Raw genomic sequence first — 20,345 nt, 5'->3', positions numbered from 1 at the left:
TGATGACTGCCTGACTGGTTGTGGTGCTGCTGCTGCTGTTGCAGCACTGGTTGACACTCCTGGATCTGTGCTTACAGACGCAGATGTTGTTGTTGCCTCTGATGCTGTTTCTGCTGCTGCCGCTTCTTGTCTGTCTGACAAAAGCACAGTGGGGTGCTTACCTTTTCAATGCCTCCTCATGTTTGATGTGCTTCCTCCATGTATAGATATCAGTTTTTTGCAGCACTGACATCTTGATTGTGATCGATTTACCACATCAAAATGCATCCAAATATCACTTGTCTTCCGTGCACTCATCTTCTGTAGATAAATCCTTCTCTCTTAATTCTCTTGGCACCTCACACTTCTCTTGGCACTTTTTTCTTAGTGGAAGCTTGATCATGTGGGATAGGGACATGGTGTGTGTGTGTGTGTGTGTGTGTGTGTGTGTGTGTGTGTGTGTGTGTGTGGGGGGGGGGGGGGGGGGGGGGTGGAGGACTCACCTACCAATCAGATGGGTATGTTAATGGTTCAATGGTTGAAGGGGGGTGATCAACAACAAATTGCCATGGTAACTTGACCCAGTCAGGCAGCCACAGTGGCACCAGATCAGGTCAATAAATGACCATGGGGGAAGGGCTATGATTCTCCTTAAGTGGCTGAGTCTGCGGTGTTTCCGGTGAGTGCGCTGACTTGAGTCAGTGAACTGATTCAACCGAATCATCTGAGTCTGCGGTGTTTCCGGTGAGTGCGCTGACTCACCTCGTGTACCTGGAGGCAGCAGCAGCCAGAGGACTCACAGGATCCGGGTCAATGGAGACCTCGTGATTCCTGATTCAGTACGAAGATTCGAATACGTACAAACTATTTGCATTGTGAACTCTGCCCCCCCCCCCATTTACATTTACAAGAAAAACAAAATCATTAAGAGCACTTTATGAAACAGGACAGTTGGAACAAGCAACCAGTTAAAATGCATAAAATCACATGAAATGTGGAAGAACAATATGACACATTAAATTAAGAAAATTTCAATATCACCAAAATCAGTGCATCAAAACTTTTGTACTTGTCTCCCATTCGGTTTGTCCCTGAAATGCTAAAAAAAACCCCTCTTAAAAACCACAACAGCACCGTGAAGGCTCAAAATGATCCCAATCAAAACTCATTAACTTGACTTCATTTACACATATCGAACTCTACAACAGTCTGCTTTCAGTGCAATGAAACATTACAGATAAATCACAGCATGATAAAACAAGCTACAAACAGTCCACTTTCAAATTGTCCTCTTATTGTTCCATTTCTCTGAAAATAAAACACAGTGGACATATGTTAATATTATTGTCACACAGAACGCACAAAGCAACATATTAAGGCGGAAACCGTTTGAAGTTTAGGTTTCATTAAAGAGTTATTTCTCTACTGAATACAGTTTGTTTACAACCCAATTTTTGATGTCAAAAATATATTCCATGTAAACGTGGGGCTGCAGCGGTAAATGTAAAATCTAAGGCCACAATATCTCTTTATAGCGTCTTTTCACATGAAAACTACCAAAAATATAAAACCCAAAGCAAAACATGTCACTGCACCAAGGCTTTAAGTGCCAACACCTTGGAGCGAAATCTCTTCTTCATTAAGAAAAGAAAAAAAAAAAAAATTAAATATTCTGCAGAGTACATTTAATGCAAACTTAGTGTCTGAACCTGTGATATAAGGTGCATGTGTACAGAACTGTTTCTGAGTTGCAGAGTGTCCTCACCTAAAAACTGAGCGGCTGCTCCGGCTTCGCCCCCAGCTGGAGTAAAGCGGCACTGAGTACGGCCTTCAGCGCCGAGTAGTCCGGCTCCTCAGAGTACTGCAGAGCCGTCACTGCAGCCAGGTACTTTTGAAATGCACCTACATCATGACACACACATACGTAAATATATCAGCGACGGGAAATCACACACACTTGTTACATAACAAAGATTTAACTTAACTCACTGGAAACACTCTTCTTCCCAAAGCAGTCACTCAACAGTGCAGGAACATCCTCCATGTACCTAAAATGACAACATATATAATTCAGAAATGGTGACTGTACTACTAGCTTAACCATAGAGGCTTATGTAATGCAGGCATGCAGCAGAAATTAGATACAATTCAGGGTTTCTATTGTGTTTAAAAGGTGTGTGTCGATATTAAAAATCCCAGTGATGATAAATTCTCTCACCTCTGTTTCTGTGAGGCTACCTGGTCCGGCTGAGTGAGGACGGCCCACGGCAGCGTCCCTGTGTGCCAACGCAGCATGCAGTAACCCAGAGACTGCAGATCACTGCGTCGAGACGGAGCTTAAAACACACACACACACACACACACACACACAGCTGTGACCACATCTGTTTTCCCTAACACCACAAAGCAATCCTCATATGTACATATCAACTTATTTGTCAAATGCTGAAAGAACCCTTTTCACTGAAATCAGATCAGTCTTATTATGTGAAGCCTGTGAGTGTGTGTGTGTGTGTGTGTGTGTGTGTGTGTGTGTGTGTGTGTGTGCATGCCTGCCTGGTGGCTCTGCAGACAGATGGACTGTGGGAGGAGTGTGGTTCTCCAACTATAAATCTGGTGGCGTTTGGTTAACAGTAGCTTATAGAGCAAAACTGCATCTGATTCACTGACATTAGTGGAACGAGGAATCAGTGAAGCGCAGGAGTGACTCACCTGCTCCCTTATGTGCGTCCAGGCTGATAAACTCTAAGGTGCCCTCATGTGGCGTTCTGCTGGCTTCACGGTACTCCACATGTTGGCCACCTGGACAGTACCTGAAGGCATGGCAGTACCCTACTAGGTACACCTAACCACACACAGAAGCAAAGAGTGGTCAGCGTAAAACACATTTCGATCTTGGATATTGACAGATTGTTCTTCAGAGTATTTCTCACCTGTGAATTCAGGCCTGGTTTGATGTAAATGTTTTCTGCATTAATATCGGCGTGAACATATTCGTTTGAATGGATAAACTGCAGCACATCTAACTGCAGAGAAGAGAAGGAAACGTTACGTTGGTTTATCAAGCGAGGGGGACTCGCAGTTCTCTACGAGTTCTGGATCATGTAGGTTTTTTTGGGGACTAAGATCAAAAATATTGTCTGAAAAACATTCCTGCCATCCTACTCACTATTCTACAGGCGAGCTGAAGAACAGATTTCTCAGACAGAAGCTCATCTTCTTCCTCCATGACCTGCTGGAGAGACTGACCCATATTGGGAAAAATCAGAAACCTGTAAAAAAAAAACCAAAAAAAAACACATATAGCAGAACCTCAAGTTAATATAAAAACCACAGATAAACACACACACACACACACACACACACACACACACACACACACACACACACACACACACACAGTATGTGTAAATTACAGACCTGTGAGAATCTGCACGGAGACCAAAGCCAACACACGAAGGAATTCCTAGAAAATCCATCTTCTTTTGTTTGATCCATTTGTCCACTAGAGAGAGACAACAGGTTTTAATAGGAGGATTATCATGTGTGGTACAACTGTGACGTTACACTCCTGACAAAACACAATATAATCTAAAGGGGGTTGATGATAGCCTGATGAGGCTCCTGTTGAACACGGCCTTGTCCACTTCTGCTTTCCTCTTTTATGTGATAAATGTAACTAGATCACATGAGAAACCTCCAAATCCGTTGTTACTTTCAAACTCTATTTCACACTGTAGTTAGTGGTTGTGTTTCTGTTCGTCACCTTTTAAACTTAATTCACTGACGATATAAACACTGAGAATTAACTCACTGAGATAGATACTGCTGCTACCGTTGTTTTAACAAAGTTGAATTCACTTGTAGTTGTTATCAGAACAATAAGAGCCACGGTGTGACTGCAGCCCTCACCAGATGCTGGTTTAGCAGCTCTCTGCAGGAAGTTCTGCTCACTGAAGATTCTTCCATCTTTAGCTCCCTAAGTGGAAGAAAAATAAGATAAACTTTATTGGTCCTACTAAGGGAAACTGAAGAACTGAAGAAGTGTTGGTTGTGGGAAAACAGAGAATACATAGCAATCAATTTGTTGATGAACACATAAGTAGGAAAGTGAGTGTTTCTTTATTCATGGCACCTCAGTCACATGTCGTAAGAACTTTTGGATTTGGAGTTAAAATTAACCATGAATGTAGAAGCAGCACGTACCAGTTTGAGGATGTGATTTAACTCCTTGGAACTGGATCGAGAAACTGAAAATGACAAAATGAGATCGCTCAATTGTGAAATTACAGAATCTCATTAATTTATTTTTGTAAGAGCAACCGCAGCTCTTTTCACTCAAGTAGGTCAGCAGTCTTTTTGATTATTTAATGAATAATAATATTCATCTGGACCCAAGAGACTGTGAAATACATTTCAAAGCAACATTTTACCTTTAAATTACACCATAAAAAAATCATTCTGTTGGTACACTGACTGTAATAAGGCGAATGGCACTTCATGCACTAGTCTTGCTTTGACTCATAACTCAGACAGGAAACAAAATGGTGTTTTGATAAGAGCCAACACTGAAACAACAACATAATTTGTTTATTTTGGCATGTTTTTTAGTTTTGATAGAGCAGTTATGTTGTAAATGGCAGAGCAAACATGACAAGTTGACTGGTTGATTATGAAACCTTCACTGTGAATATTCACTGCATAATAATTAAAATCCTTTATCCTGAGATACAACTTGAATCTGAACTAAATGCACATTTCCTTATTTGTGGTTTATTGTAAATCTCACATCTTAAGTTTGATGTAAACACAGAACTGTTTGCCCAACAGGGTCAACAAAGGATTCATTTAATACGGAAGCTTAACTCTTTTAATGTCTGTGAATTTGTGTAACTTTTACTAATCTTTTATTGAAAACCTTTTCCTTTTTCTCCAGGAAAAGTCTGAATGGTCAAAGTGTGGAAAGATTATTGGAATTAAGCAGGAGGACTTGGGCACAATTTAGGAGGAACAGTTAGCTGCAAAAAAAAAAAAAAAAAAAAGATCAACCACTGAACTCTCCCTTTGGGATGAATAATAAAGTTGTCTGAATCTGATCTGTCTTGTTTTACTCTCATCTCCCCTGATGTCATGTATACAGTCTCACCTTCGTAGATGAGCTCTGTTGTGCTCTGACTGAGCAGCTTCGCCAGCTTCCACTTCTTGCCAGTTGTGTCCGTCACCTCTTCACCCTCCTGCAGCGGCTCCACAGCAGGGGCATGCTTTGCCCTCTTGGATTTGCTTTTACCTGTAGCTGTAACTGCATACAGACATGACCAACAAAATATGTTGCATTTATGATGAGAGAAATATTACAATTGGGCCCTGGTAAAAGGATGTCCTTTTATGGCATTTGTGTGTGTTTTCTGACTGTGGACAGTGCAGACTGACAGATTTTAGATCACTCAACCACAAGGACAGGCCCATTTAACATGTCATTACATTAAATCCCATTTAAAAAAATAATCTTAAAAGTAATGTTTTTCTCACCTTTTATAGGAGATCTGGAGAGTGATGGGGAAACGTGGGCAGAGACAGCAGCCTCAGGAGTTCCGTCTACGGTTGATTCCTCTGCTTTCCTACTTGTTTTATCAGTCTGACTCTTTCCCTCTGGGCAGGAGAGTTTTGCCTTTCCCCTGACTGGATGCACATCAAGCCACAATCAATATGGACAAGAGAAAAGATTACAACAGAAGAGAAACTGCATTTTCATAAGGACTGTATTAAGCAGATTTGTTTGTTTAGTGTTTTAGCTCACCAGGTCGAGGGGATTTTACAGCTCGAGAGGAAGCGACCTTTATAGTTGGCTCTACCTCAGCATCAAGTTTAAAAGTGACTGTGTGCTGCTTTGGAGGAGTTCCAACCAATCCAACACCATTATCTGTTGATACAAACCATAGCCTTTTTTTGTTGTTCATGCTACAGCATGCCTCTGTACTCACATCGATCATTAGACCTTCACTCACTCTCACTCATAACAGTGCAGCAGGGTAGGGTAGCTGCTTCAGACCACCTAGTTACCTTCAGGATTAGTGGGCAGCACCACAGGTGGAGTGAATTTTACTTCCTTGTCCAGACGAAGGGAGTTACGGGTCTTTCTTAGAGCAGGACGTGTAATTGGAGTTGTGGCGATACATATGTGGGCTGTGTGAAGACAGAATTTATATATAAGATAAGATAAACTTTTATTGATCCCACAGTGGGGAAAGTTCGCTGTTATTGTATGTATAACAGTTAAATGAAAGAGAAATTAAATAAACATAATGTATACAGAAAAACCTTAAATACACAAAAAGAAAAATTATATACTCAGTAATACAATAATTATAAAGAAACAACAACAGGGTGGGATGGAAACATTATGTGGATTATTGCACAGTTGTCCATGGATTGGTTGGAGTAATAAAGTGCATTTTTCAGTAACATCAGTAAAACATCGGTCATACTATGTTGACATCAGTAAAACCACCACCATATCCAAAGGTTTATATCACACAAAGACTAAAATCTATTGATAACACCAAGTAACTCCTAACAAAATACTGCCAAGACATTTACCTTTGCTTTCTGTAGGCTCAGAGCTTGTGCTTGAAGCAAGGCTTGTGTTAAGTGCTCCTGCTGCTTCATCCTTTCTGTGTGGGGAGAGACTTAAAGGTGCCGTTGAGCTCACGGGTCCCGATTCATCAGGAGCACAGGGAAGCTTCTCCCCACATGATGGACAAAATCTGAAACCAGGCTGCAACTTTGTGCCACACTGGGGGCAGAAACGGAAAGGCATTCTGCAAGACTAAAAACACACACATCATTATACATCACACACACGTCGTTATTCATCACACACACATCACTTTACATCTGCAGCCTTGTACCTCTGGGGGTATTCTTGTGTATGAAACCAGAGACAAATACGCACACAAACCAGCTATTATTGAAAAGTGACTGATTCTTTATCATACAATAATTGGATAAATCACTTAAAAATATCATTCATAGTACATATTTTATCCAGACTAGCTGACAGTGTGAACGTACTTGTCACAACCCAGAAATGGACCACTTATAAATACACCAGATGCATTAATTAAGTGTATTGACAGTGATCTGTCCATGGGTCAAACTATGTCCGTTGCCATAGAGATAGATGTTCTGCCAATGGTTTCCTATGGCAACAAGACTTGACCTCCCATCAACAAATCCAACACAACTAGCTGTATTAAACGTGATCTTTATTATCATTCCTGGTAAAAACGCGTGAAAAAAAGGACACCTATCTCACGCTGAAGGCCTTTCTGCTCTCATGTTTGTTGCGTAATATCCCTAACAGCTAGTGAAGATAACATTAGCACCAGACACATGTAGCACTGTAGTGACAATGTGACAAATAAAAGAGTCGGAACTCGACAGTGTGAGGAAGCCATTTAAGCTAAAGGTCGTGTGTGTTTTCTAAATTAATAATTTCAACTTGTGCGTCGAAAAACGCTACAATGACCAAACTAACTGGCTAATTCCAGCTAATAATAAAAGCGAAACTTTTTCCAATTTAAAAAAGCAGCGTTAGCTAAATGTGGTGCTTAAGGCGGAAAGTCGTTTTCCATCTGGTTGTGAGCCCTGACTTTTAGAAAAGCTAGCGCCAGGGTAAAATACACCGTAACAGTAAATACTAAAGTAGTCAAAACAAACGCAAAGTACCTTCCCTCACACTCCGCCCTGCTCCTCGGTCTGTTCCGTGTTGCTTCTTCTTCAGCGGTCACACACTCCTGGGGTTGGGGCGGAGGTGCTGCCCCCTGCAGGAGGCCAGACAGGCTGCAGACAGGCTGCTGTCTCACACTCAGAGAGGAAAAACTACACAAACTGGATGTTTTCCACAATCGATGATTTGATGAGGATGTGGTTTGAAAAAAGAATGGATTCAAAACATTTGCCAACATCATTTTATAAGTTATATGAATTGACAGTCATGAGACTTTCATGCTGTTTTTATCTGCAGGTGATCACAGTGTCCAGACACGAGTCTCTAAGTTGCATCCAGTCACTGATTTGCCAGGAAATGGGCCCCAACTAAACTATAAATAAATACAGGACGACCTAAAGAAATGTGAAATTTAGGCTCTGGTATTACAAAATGATTAAAAACAACCACCAAGGGGCTGAATATTATTATACTGTTGTGTTTCATTAATGCCATATATAACAGATTTGTAGTGCCTATAAATATACATGATATACACTTAGACACAGCACTTAGTCAACATTTTCCAGATTGTTTGTACAAAATGAGATGCTGCTTCAAAGAATGCATAAATAAAAATGTTTATTTTTTTGTGGACATAATTTACATATTTTGCATTATGAAACTGTATGGCACACTTGGAAACATGAAATATTTCAGTTTAACATTATTGATATAATCAAATTAACTTTCAGTGACATTTTCAAATATGTGGATTGAAACTGTGAGTGGAAAAATATACTCATGTGTCTTAACTACAACATCACATTCACTCCTTTCCACAGACAGGGTGAGAGTATAATACAAATAATGTGGATATATGTGTGACACTATTAAATATGGTTGGGACAACAACAGAAAAACTCACAATGCCATTTCAGTGTTTTTTTTACAAAGTGTAACTACTCTTAATTTCTGTCAAATGTAAAATATCAGTGGTATTACAGACTGATGTGAAAGGCTGACCATTAACATCTTAATGCCTCGCTTATAAAGCTTGCCAATAAAAAAAAAAAACCCTGGGCTTATCAGTTTTCGACAGCCTGATGAATATTGCCTATTTAATATGATCGCATTAATACTTGAAATAAAATACATCTCTCCAATACTGTACTGTGGGTTTGGTCCTCTGGCACCTAACAGCACTTGAATACAAGGTTTCTATCAGAAATTTGTGTAGCTGATGCAATAAGCCAGACAGATCCTGGTGCATTTTGTCTAATAATTAATTAGTAGAGGACGGCGTAAACAAAGCCACAGTCATTAAAAATATAGCATTTACTGTGTGAAATAGCACCTCTGCTTATTTTCCCTGAAGCTTCCCAGTTTTTTTTTCATAAAAGTGTGTTAATTTTTTATGTCAACAGAGATGGCTGCTGTATGAGGCGAGGGGGGCTCCACCTCAAACGTAAAACACTGTGAGATCTCATGGAATATAATTCACTATAATTCATTTGTTATCATTGTGGGGCCTGGGCATTAGGTGTGAGTATCTACAGCCTGCCTAAGGAAAACATTGTATTGCTTCAAAACATGTATAATTCAAAACTGTAGGTATCATTACAAACGATAATCTAACGATGATCTAAAAAAAAAAAGAGAATTACAGAGGACTGAATCCAGGGAAGGTGAGCCTTTGTACAGCTGTTTACTTAATGGAACCATTTTTTAAATAATCTCTATGTAGTTTCTCATTCATTTTTTAAACCTGGAGCACTGAATTAAAAAACACATGACTGAATTGTATCACCTACACTAGACGTCCCCAAAACTGATATTTTCATGTAAAAGATAAATGTATAACAGTCAAAATGTGCACAAAAGCAACAGTGATATTTTGCACTTATATTACCGTCTTAAAAATATATTAAGAGATTATTAACTTCTGAGCATCAATGTTTGTAATATTGGCCAAACCTGTCGCTGGACCTAATGAAATGTAGATGCCTTTGTCAAACTGTGTTCCATAATTCACGATTTAGAAGCAAACAAGCACAAATATTGATTTAGGAAAGATATAATTGAGTGTCCATCTAGCTTACGTTGGACGGTCAAGAAACAGAAGTGGCTTCTTCCTTGAGTTGATTGCAGTGTGAATCTATGCTAACCTTACAGAAGGTAAAGAGTATTAACAATGTATTTATAGCACATCTGGCAGAGCAGCGCACTTTGTTGCGACTCGGAGCACGAAGTTTATACCTGACAGTATGATCAGCATATCTAGCTGATGACTACAAACGGACATTTCAGCTAAGCAACATAACAAATAAATATCCTACACTCCAAAATTAATTAAGTAGTCATAATATGAACTGAAATGAAATGCCCATATTTAAAAGGCACTTAACTCTGTACTGACAAATAATGCAGCATGTCAATGAAAGTATATCAGTAATACACGGGTTTGTAGGGCAAAGGATGCAAATATTGTCAAGTGTCACCTAACACACAACTCTATGTGTGAGAGTATATATACACACGCTCCCACTGTTCAACTTGGGTATCTTCCTATTTTATCACCACAATCTTGGACACAAATAAGTAGCTCTACATCATTCTAACATGCACATTTGCTCCTTTCAGAGGCCTCTGCGATGTCTGGGTTGGTGGTGCCGTTAGCTCGGACGGTCCCATCAGGGATCCAGGACTTGTCAACACACCGCTCCATCCTCTTCATGATAAGATCCAGCAGGACGTCGACAGCCTGGCTGACGTTCTGCCCGTTTGCAGCACTTGTCTCAAAGTACGGGATTCTGCACAGGGGAGAAAATATTGTTGGTAGCACAAGATTGCAGAGTGCTGCTCCCAGTCAAAATGTAACACAAACCTTCATGTGGTTAGGAGAAACGCAGGCCCTTAAAGGGAAAAAGCTGGAGTTATTCTAGGTTATTCTAGGTTCTAATTTTCTAGTTTCTAATTTTTATCTTTGTGTGGCCCCCATCGTCAAACCCATTCATTACTCCTGAAGATATAAATCATTTAAAACAGCTGGATGCTGTCAAACACTACTTGAAGTATTTACAGCAACAGGACGGTGTATGTCTAATCAACTAAAAAAAAACTACAGCCCCCATGTATCATAACATGTTACTGTTTGTCTGCTTTTTTAAGTTTTTGGGCAACAATAGCGCTCGATGACACAGAGTAATAAGCTTTATCAGTATTAGTCACACAAAATAATTGTTAGTCGGATCAAATTACTGCTTTTGGTCTTTTTCTGGGATTTGTTGACAAAGAAAAATAAAGAAGATCATCAGCCTTATTCTTAAAACTGAGTCCTGTGAGTATCAACGCACTGAAACCCAAGCAAGTTTATTTAATACATTTCTATGGTTTCACAAAATGAACCAAAGCTAAACACAGTTCCACACCCCAGTTAAAAGGAGACAACATTTAATATGCACTGTCCAGCAGAACCAGCAGTGCATTTCTACTACAATGTCTGTGTTTTTAGTAAAGGTGTGTCTTATAGGGCCAAAGCAGGATATTTTAAACATGTGCACAAATATTTGCTTTTCAAGGAGGACCAATTTAGTGCGACATTCGCCTGCACAGACTTTGGCAAACAATGCAGCCACTGCCTTCTTGACAAACAACTGAGGGAGAGGTTCATGTACAGATGGATCAAAAGGGAGACATACCCGTACTTCTCTGCCAGCTCACGGGCCTCCTCTTCACTGACTGCTCTCTGATCTGCCAGGTCACTTTTGTTGCCACACAGGACAACATCTGGACTTTCACAGTAGGCGTGAATCTGTAACTGACCTGACACATACATTCAGGAAGTTATTGTGTGTTAAGTCCCATTTTAATATGCAATATCTTTACTTTAAAGTGTTTTGGGAGGTCAATTAGGAATCCAATATTGTCCAACGTCCCATGCGATTTAATCTGTCTTAATTAAACTAATTCCAGACAGATTTTTGCGTAATGACTAAAAGTGCAAATTTAGTGTGATGTGACAGAGGACATACTCATCCAGTTTCTGACATTGAGGAAACTTTGTTCATTTGTGAGGTCAAACAGGAGGAGGAAACCCATTGCATCTCTGAAGAAGGCGGTTGTCAGACTCCGAAACCTGATGTGATTCAGAAGAAAAATATGGTCAATAGTTGAAAAGACAGATTTGAAAACAACAACATCAGGTTTGGGGAAGGTAAACGTACCTCTCCTGTCCTGCAGTGTCCCACAGCTGCATGTGGATCCTCTGTCCTCTACTTGAGGATCCATCTGGACTTGATGATTTGTATACCTGAGGGACAGAAAACAGAAATAAACTTCAAGATGTACAGCAAATGTAACTGTGTGTTTCATCTTGAAGTAAGAGATCATTAGAGATTAGTATAAAGGATTAATAATCATGATCTGGTACAACGCTGGGCGCTGGCTGCTTGCAGACATTAAGACATGCGTGTTATTGAGGTTGTGTCAGAAAACTTAACCCAGATTTGATTTGATTTCACGGCACAGTTAATTCATTCAACTATTACCCGCATGTTTTCTCTGTCCTGTTTAACGGCGCACTGATGTCGGTTGCAATAAACAAATTTTCTTAGCCAGCCAAGGTGGCCACTGAGTCTTACTTAAGCTTAAAAAGTAGCGTTAAGTCCAGCAGCGTTAAGTCATAAGAGTCTTCCAGGTGCACGTTGTTGTTTACAGCTGTGTGTAGCCGACAGGCAGCCACAGTGTGACTGCTGTATCTATCCTTATTATACATGTGATATTATGTCGTGATTTCCAGCACCAGGAAAAAGCCCAACAGTCTGGTGTTTCATTTTCACACTTAATGGATTTAAAAAAAGTCATACAGAGGAAGCACAATTCAGGGTTGTTTAAGGACAAACTGTAATTACTTTTTGAGCTTTAACTGTGACAACTAGGAGTGAATCTAAGTGAAACATTTCATAGCTATTGCAGCCAATAAAATCATCCTTACCTTTTTATTTTTTATGTTAGAGGTGACGGTAACATTTCTAATAAAAAATAATGATGGGCATTAAGTCACCTGGTATAAACTGTGCAGTACTGACTGAGTGTCCAGTATATCTTTGATAATAAATCTGTCATTCAGGCATCAGACTATATTCTTGGAGCTGGAGGTCAGCAGTATTAAAGAGTAAATTATTGAGTAAATATGAACGCTGCTCAGCTGTTTGCCAATGGTATGAAGTGTTTATTCTTAAGGAGGGTGCTGCCTGCCGCTCACCAACATTAGTCATTACTTGCATTTCTGTTGCAACATTCATCAGTAGGCTTTTGTTACGAGGGAGTTACTTAATGGTGAAGGAATGCATTTAAACCCCGATTAGGCCCTGAAATGTTTGCAACACACATGAACACAAGGAAATGTTACATCAGAATTGCAGAGCGTAAAATCCGTGTGTGTATTTACTGAAGTACTGAATGAAGGAAATCCTAACACCACCAACGCTGGCTCGAGGAAAGTTTTACTCAGACCTGACTGAACTTACCACTCTTCTTTCTCTGAAGTCTATCCCGACTGTTGTGATGAACTTGGAGTTAAACTTGCCATCTGTGTACTGGTAGAGGAAGCTTGTTTTTCCCACGCCAGAGTCACCGAGGGCTAGGAACTTGATGAGGTAATCATAGTCCCCCTCAGACATAGTGAGTGCTTAATTTCTGAAACACACAAACAAAATAACTCAATCAACAATCACTCTATTGGATGAAGACACAAGTCTCCAAACGAAGTGGTGGTTTGTCTTTTTCCATCCCCCGAAATGAAACAATTGTAAGGCTGACAAAGATCATGTCCATGGTGACAAGCAATCTATTCCTGAACCCAAACCCCCACACCAGAGAACCGCTAAAATGCATGAATCTTTTGATATCTACAAGGACAAGCCTGGTAGTATAACATATCTGTTCTCACTGTCAGTAAATCCCATTATAAAACAAAAACCAACTATTAATTCTTCCAACAAGCAAGTGTTTTTTTTTATTGTCTTTTTGTCTGAAATTTATTAAAAACACATCAATGAGCCATGAGGACATGTTCCACTATTAGGATGAGCACTGTAGTTTATCTTAAGACAGTCCTCCATATACTGTCGTGCTGCTGTTCATACTGACTTGCACAGCAAATGTGTATTGATCTGACACTGAAAAAACAGTGCGCAATTTACTCCCGTTTGAGTAACATTTGGTAAAAACTATATTGCCCAGCTAAACTGTATATTTGTTGCCCGTTTTTAAAAAGACCCGCACAGTCCTGAAACAAGGTGTAATCTGGGAACTCACATGAAAACACCTGTGTGGGTGGACCACGACCCTCTGAGGCTGTGAGAGATCATTTAGGCTGAGCATCTTATACTGTGGGGAATTAACAAATTCCCGTGCAGAGTGAAGGTGATGCAGTTTGGAGGTGCTGATTCCTTCAGTCTGCTCATGGTGCTCTATCAACCCCACACAGGTCAGCCCTCACTTCTGCTATTGCCATTTGGTCTGTTGTCCTTCCGGTCCAACTGATTGATTTAACAGTATGTAATTAACATTTAACTGCAGCACTGGCTATCATCTTAACATGAATACCATGCTCACTCTGGTGCAGGTAAACTGAGAATGGCCATAAAAACGATCACGTTTGTTTTTGCTGGTTTTCTGACGCAACCTTACATGAGGATCATGTTCTACTACTGACGCCGACTTTAAGATTTGTGTAACTACATTCAGGTCAATTGAGCCCATTACATTGGTTAAACAAGCCGCACAGCCTGGGTTGGGCTCTTCCCATGCAAACAGTGTGTATACAATGTATTGACAAGGAGCTAAACATGTTCACCAAACCAAACTGACAACAAAAAAACTACATTTGTCCTGTCAGTGTTTCCTTTTCTGCCATACAACCTTTCGCTGACAAAATGTACAAAGTGTTACAACTGTTTTTATGTGGAAATCCCTTTCAGCTGTAATCTAAAGGACCAGTGAAAATGTGTCACTGACAGCATGTCAGCTCAGCTTGACAACTATTAATCGTGCCTGCACGATTAATAATCTTTTTTTTCCCCACACATTTTACATGTAACAGAAGAAGCAGGATCGGCTCCACCTCCATAAGGCTCCTATACCGTGCAGTTTTATTTACAGTCAATGCTGGAGGGAGAAATGGAGAAACTTCTTTTGTACTTTTTCAATATTATGCAAGCCCTCCAGGCGTTGATTACAGTTGGTGGCTCTGTGGGCTAATGTGTGTAACGAAAGAGCAGTTTAATCTTGCTGACACAGTGAAAGGAAGCATTTTTAATTCCTCTCTCCGTCTCCAGCCACAGACACACACCAAAACACTCAAGTTTCTGTCTACTCACTGTCACTATGGCAAGAAAGTAGTTACAGTTTGTCTCTGCAGATTAGTAGCCTGTTGATTTTAATCAAGTGTAGAGGCAAATATTACACTTGCACAATGAGAATTAGAAGCACACTACAATATCTACCGGATGGAACATTTTCACTTGACATGGTCGACTAATTACGGTCAAAACATTTAAAAGAAAGCGCAGGTGTATCATATGACCAGTGCGTAGAAAAGTGCTCAGACAAGTCCTGCATTCTTTCAGTGAAAACTCCCGGTGAGACTTTCATCTAGAGCCATAAGCAGCTTAAGGTCTCGTGCAAAATCAAGATCCATGATAAATTCACTGTGATGGAAAACAGGTACTCCAAGCTCTGATGTGGCCAAAAACGGTGAGCAAAGATCACCGAGCCCCAGAAGTATGAACTCCACATTCTTGGTCGTGGGCCTGTTTTGACTCAAGTAGGTTCAAAGTTATAAATAACATTTTATTTATAACTTTTAAAAGTCACAGACCTTTCCATCAGGGCTGCTAAATAAGCTTAGGTTAAAGTCTTTTAGTTTTTGCTTCAATTTTTTTACTCTTTAGTGCTGATTTTTCATCATATGGTCTCATGATATGTCGTAAAGCTCCTTATAATCATCATATTATTTACACACCTTTAATATTCCAACCTCCCTCTGTTATGGATAAAATAAATAAGATGTAGCTATTAGTAAGCCACATGTTGGCTATAAATATGCTCTTTAAGCGATGAAGCCCACTGAGAAACTACAGTATCGCTGCTAAAGTGTGAGCAGCAATGACTTTGCTCCATTTTGTTCAGTGTTAATCAATGTTAATCAATCAACACCTCCTCTCCTGTAGACAGCATTAGTTTTAGCTGAATGTACCCATTAAACTGGCAACTGCATGGCCGCAGTAGACCTTTTCCACAGCAGACATTTTGACTGGTTATAGCAGGACAAGCAGAGGCATAATATTAAATTATGACTGCATCAGGGCGCCCCAGTAGTTCTGGTATAGCACAAGCATGTTTTAAGGCCGAGTCCTTACCACAGCGGCTCAGGTTCGAGTCCAGTCAGGCCTGCGCCTTTTGCTGCATGTCAGCCCCCTTTTCTCTGCCTTTCCTGACTCTCTCTATCCAATAAAAAAAACAACATGTGCATCCCATTTACATTAATATGTTTAATACTACGTGTACTTTCCCTGCTATGACAAGTTAAAGTGTCTGCTGTGGAAAAGGGTCTATTTATACATTTTAATATACTTCAATTTAAAAAACAGCCATATTGCCTACTGACATCGTCATCAAAAGCGCTGAGAGAAAAACTTGAGTCATTGTATGATGTTTGTTTCAGTGAAAACAGGTCACAGAAGTCAAGACAGTCAAGCTAAACCACACCGCGGGAGATGCACATTATGTCAGCAAATTTCTGCAGATTATTATCAGGCTGATCAGACGACTCAGGCTTATTGAGCACCAATTGAAAACAAGAAATAGTAGAATAATAGCAAAGCAAAAGTATTAATGAAAAGAGCGCAAATGTCCATGCATGATATACAAAGCTGCGCTAAAACCAAAAATTTCAAGGCCATTTCTATGTCATTACACTTCCCAGTCCTACCGCAGCTGTGAAAAGGAAGCGAGCTCTGATGGCAAAGTGTGATCTTCCGCCGCGCTCTGCAAGAAAACACTAAGTGCAATAAACAATCAAAAAGAACAACATGTCTTTTCCCATTAGTACCTCACATAAACCTCTCTAAAACAGTAGTGTCCTGCTCTGCTGGATGTAAACATCTCCAAATGAAACATGGTGACAGCGGTTTCACATCAAACAGGTGGAAAAGAGAGGGAGTGAGGAAGACCTCTCTGAGACTTCTTCAGCACTGATCTCTGCCTGCGATTAAGTGGTCTGCCGATTACCGTCTTAATATATTAACTTTCCTTTATCACCCTTTCTGCCTTAGAACTTGTGCAAGAGAAACTAATTTGGGTTCGTAAGAAATAACATTTGACAGTCTCATGTTTCCCAAAACCTTTTAACAGACAACAAGCGAGGCTCTGTTGTGCTACAAGATTAAGTCGTCACATAATACAAGTCCTCACTTCAGCAGAAACCTCCACAAGCAGCAGTTAAATGGCTGCCCAAAGCCAAGTGTGGTGCGTCTCTTAACCAAATTTACTGGTGTCATTAACAACAACAAAAACTATTTTGTCTTGTACAGAACCAGCAGCTACGTATAACTGACAGCTGACACGTTGTGACAGGATGGTGTGGAAGTGTGGTTATTATTCTTAATTGATGGGAAAATAGGCGTATTGAGCGCATCAGCAACTATTTTCTTTTGACGCTATTTGCTGAACTAAAATATTTACGTTTTCTTTTTAATGTAAGTCTGCCAGTTGACACAAATTAGAAAGCAGAAAACGCTTAAAATGATCCTGATATCTTACACTATCTATTAAGTGTTTCACAGTGACAATTTAACACCATCTTATGCCAGAAGCAGATCTTATAAATGTAGCTGGCAGCTCACTGTGAGTGAATTACTGTAACTGATGGCAAAGAGTGAATGTCACAATGGCACTGACAGTGAAACAATAATCAGTGTAAATTAGTCACATCTGCCTGACACCAGATCCACTTATTAAGATCGATATCGGTGCCGAAAACCAATACATGTGTCTGATCATCAGTGCATCCAGGGCCGTGCTACCAACCGGTCAAAGCAGGCAACCTTCATGCTCAGCAACTGGCAATTAGTGTCTGATAATGTAACTAATTGCTACTGCATATAATTATAGGTAACGATAAGGGCCTTAAACAGCTGCAGTGTTGCCCAATCTTGAGGCCCCATCTTTTAGAGAGGCCCAGACTTAACATCTAGATTCAAAACATTTATTATTTCAGTATATATATCGTGGTTACATGGTGCAATTTACTAATAAAAAAGTCACAGTTCATTTACCACAAACTAATAACTAACACACTGAAAGTGCAGGGGTCAGCATGTCTCCTCAGCACAGCCAGTTAAATCAGCCTTGAGTGCATCCCTATTAGAAAAAACAATAACAATTAAATGGTCTTCTTTTAAAAAGTTCTTTATAACCTTACTGGACATTTGCAAAGTTACTTAATAAACACAATTCATGTATTAACTGATGTGAGTGTGAGAAACTTCTGGATGTTGGGTGTTGCCTGACAGCTCTTTGGAGGGTTTAAGGTGATTTTAGGTTGATTACATCTTTTGTATGATTCTAGAAATTTTATTCATGATATCATTGCATTTCTGTTTAATTCTGATTTTTTTTCAGGCATGTTTTTGTCACACGTCTTTCTTTATTTGTCTGAAATGCCTTGTTATTTCTGCATATTTTAGCCAGGACTCTCTTCTCTTTGAGGTTTATAATCTCAATGTAACTTTCCTATTTAGATAAAGATTAAATAAAGCGGAGGTGGAGAAACTAAGAGCTCTACCTTAGTATCTGTAGTGGGAGTTGACCTGGTGGCTGTGTTTGCCAGGGAAGTGCTACCAACCATGAGCAGCAGCAAACAAAAATCAGCTTTAATCATTTGTCAGGGAGGTGGAAGACCCACCCTGGGCAGCTGTCCAACACAGAGGCAGCAGCCACCTCCTTGGGAAACTCCGGATATGTACAGACCATAAACTTAAAAGGGTGCAGCCCAAAATGTGGCACCATAATGATGTGCAACTGAGAATAAAAAAGCATCTTTAAAAGCTGGTAACTTTCTGAAGTCATTAAAATACCTTGTGAGGATTTCTGTGCCGCAGCAGCAGCACCAGGCAGTGTTGAGGCACATGAAGCTCAGACACCAACAAAGTAACACCCAGATCGATTAACTGGAACCACCACAAAATGTAATGACCCTCAGCCGGTCCTCATGTGGCCAAGCGGCCTCTCGGCTCATAAATTATCACCTCTTTACTACTTAATATGGATTTTTGCCATGAAGGCTGCAGTGGGTGCCATCCTCCCAGCTTCCTCCGTCAGACATGTTGCAGCCCAACATATGGGTCCCAACATGTCTCATAGCTGTGATAAATGTCCGTAGTTTGGAGTCCTGCTCGGAGAAACCGGTGTCTAACTTTAACTTTTAAACAGTGGCGTCGGTCTGAAGCAGCTTTCAGGCGAGTGTGGGAAAAGCTAGCGCCTCTGAAAAGAGGATAAGGCAGGTGTAGAAATGTTTCCCGACGCCAACTGTCGATGGTTGTGTGAGGGTGGATTAGAGGAGCAGTTTGTAGGCAGTTAGTCTGTTTTTCAGGCAGATAAACGACAGACTTGAAGTTAAAATAAACTTTTCCACCCCTCGCTAACTGTTGACAGATGCTACAGACTGATTTCTCCGGCTGACATTTCCTGGAAACAAATGTAAGTGCTTACCAGCCCCGGGGCCTCGCTGCTGCTCTCGGTCCTGGTGTTTAGATGTTGGCTGTCAGGGGCCGTGAAAGACTTTTCCGAAAGGTGGATAAATAAGGACTTTACTTTCTCCGCCGTCTCTGACCCATCAAGTGAGCCGACATGAGACCAGCTTCATTAACACTGAACACCTCCTTCACTTTCCTGGTTAGTGTGCTGCTGAGAAACAGCTCCTCCTCACGGAGCCTGCGGCCATTACCTTACCACAACTAGTTAACTAAAGAGAGACACTAGCCTTTACCTTACTACAACTAGTTAACTAAAGAGAGACACTAGCCTTTACCTTACCACGACTAGTTAACTAAAGAGACACTAGCCTTTACCTTACCACAACTAGTTAACTAAAGAGACACTAGCCTTTACCTTACCACAACTAGTTAACTAAAGAGAGACACTAGCATTTACCTTACTACAACTAGTTAACTAAAGAGAGACACTAGCCTTTACCTTACCACGACTAGTTAACTAAAGAGAGACACTAGCCTTTACCTTACCACAACTAGTTAACTAAAGAGAGACACTAGCCTTTACCTTACTACAACTAGTTAACTAAAGAGACACTAGCCTTTACCTTACCACAACTAGTTAACTAAAGAGAGACACTAGCCTTTACCTTACTACAACTAGTTAACTAAAGAGAGACACTAGCCTTTACCTTACCACAACTAGTTAACTAAAGAGAGACACTAGCCTTTACCTTACTACAACTAGTTAACTAAAGAGAGACATTAGCCTTTACCTTACCACAACTAGTTAACTAAAGAGAGACACTAGCCTTTACCTTACCACAACTAGTTAACTAAAGAGAGACACTGGCCTTTACCTTACTACAACTAGTTAACTA

General features: G+C 40.2%; 2 protein-coding genes across 3 annotated transcripts; both read right to left on the bottom strand.

Moving 5' to 3' along the window:
* Positions 1–900: 900 nt before the first annotated feature.
* Positions 901–7,747, bottom strand: vrk3 (VRK serine/threonine kinase 3). Of its 2 annotated transcripts, none has more exons than XM_070828569.1 (16): positions 7,708–7,747; positions 6,577–6,805; positions 6,040–6,162; positions 5,777–5,899; positions 5,509–5,658; positions 5,126–5,278; positions 4,186–4,229; positions 3,892–3,958; positions 3,400–3,484; positions 3,149–3,251; positions 2,913–3,005; positions 2,692–2,824; positions 2,198–2,315; positions 1,969–2,027; positions 1,745–1,881; positions 901–1,287 (listed from the first exon to the last, which is right to left on the bottom strand). In XM_070828569.1, the coding sequence occupies exons 2-15, from the start codon at positions 6,794–6,796 to the stop codon at positions 1,745–1,747; spliced, it is 1,608 nt and encodes a 535-aa protein (XP_070684670.1). In that variant the 5' UTR covers positions 6,797–6,805; positions 7,708–7,747; the 3' UTR covers positions 901–1,287. The 2 variants fall into 2 exon arrangements, with proteins under 2 accessions (XP_070684670.1, XP_070684671.1); XM_070828570.1 differs by having other exon boundaries at positions 5,126–5,272.
* A 565-nt stretch (positions 7,748–8,312) lies between these two features.
* rab27a (RAB27A, member RAS oncogene family) lies at positions 8,313–19,633 on the bottom strand. Its single transcript, XM_070834618.1, has 6 exons — positions 19,466–19,633; positions 13,219–13,387; positions 11,914–11,999; positions 11,722–11,825; positions 11,389–11,512; positions 8,313–10,500 (listed from the first exon to the last, which is right to left on the bottom strand). Exons 2-6 carry the CDS (start codon positions 13,369–13,371, stop codon positions 10,305–10,307), a joined length of 663 nt encoding a protein of 220 aa, XP_070690719.1. The 5' UTR covers positions 13,372–13,387; positions 19,466–19,633; the 3' UTR covers positions 8,313–10,304.
* Positions 19,634–20,345: the final 712 nt, after the last annotated feature.

This window comes from Pempheris klunzingeri, chromosome 1, assembly GCF_042242105.1.
Source record: "Pempheris klunzingeri isolate RE-2024b chromosome 1, fPemKlu1.hap1, whole genome shotgun sequence".
In the NCBI taxonomy this organism is placed as follows: Eukaryota; Metazoa; Chordata; class Actinopteri; order Acropomatiformes; family Pempheridae; genus Pempheris; species Pempheris klunzingeri.
The sequence above is the reverse complement of the archived record's forward strand: the minus strand, read 5'-3'. Positions and strand labels throughout refer to the sequence as shown.

Coding starts and splice junctions, on each gene's coding strand:
- vrk3 (XM_070828569.1), bottom strand. CDS start 6,796: ATGCCTTTCCGTTTCTGCCCCCAGTGTGGCACAAAGTTGCAGCCTGGT. Junction 3,959..4,185: donor TAAATCACATCCTCAAACTG/GTACGTGCTGCT, acceptor TCTTCCACTTAG/GGAGCTAAAGATGGAAGAAT. Junction 1,882..1,968: donor TGGGAAGAAGAGTGTTTCCA/GTGAGTTAAGTT, acceptor GTCATGATGTAG/GTGCATTTCAAAAGTACCTG.
- rab27a (XM_070834618.1), bottom strand. CDS start 13,371: ATGTCTGAGGGGGACTATGATTACCTCATCAAGTTCCTAGCCCTCGGT. Junction 12,000..13,218: donor ACTTCAGAGAAAGAAGAGTG/GTAAGTTCAGTC, acceptor TCTGTCCCTCAG/GTATACAAATCATCAAGTCC. Junction 10,501..11,388: donor GAGCTGGCAGAGAAGTACGG/GTATGTCTCCCT, acceptor TCCCCTGTGCAG/AATCCCGTACTTTGAGACAA.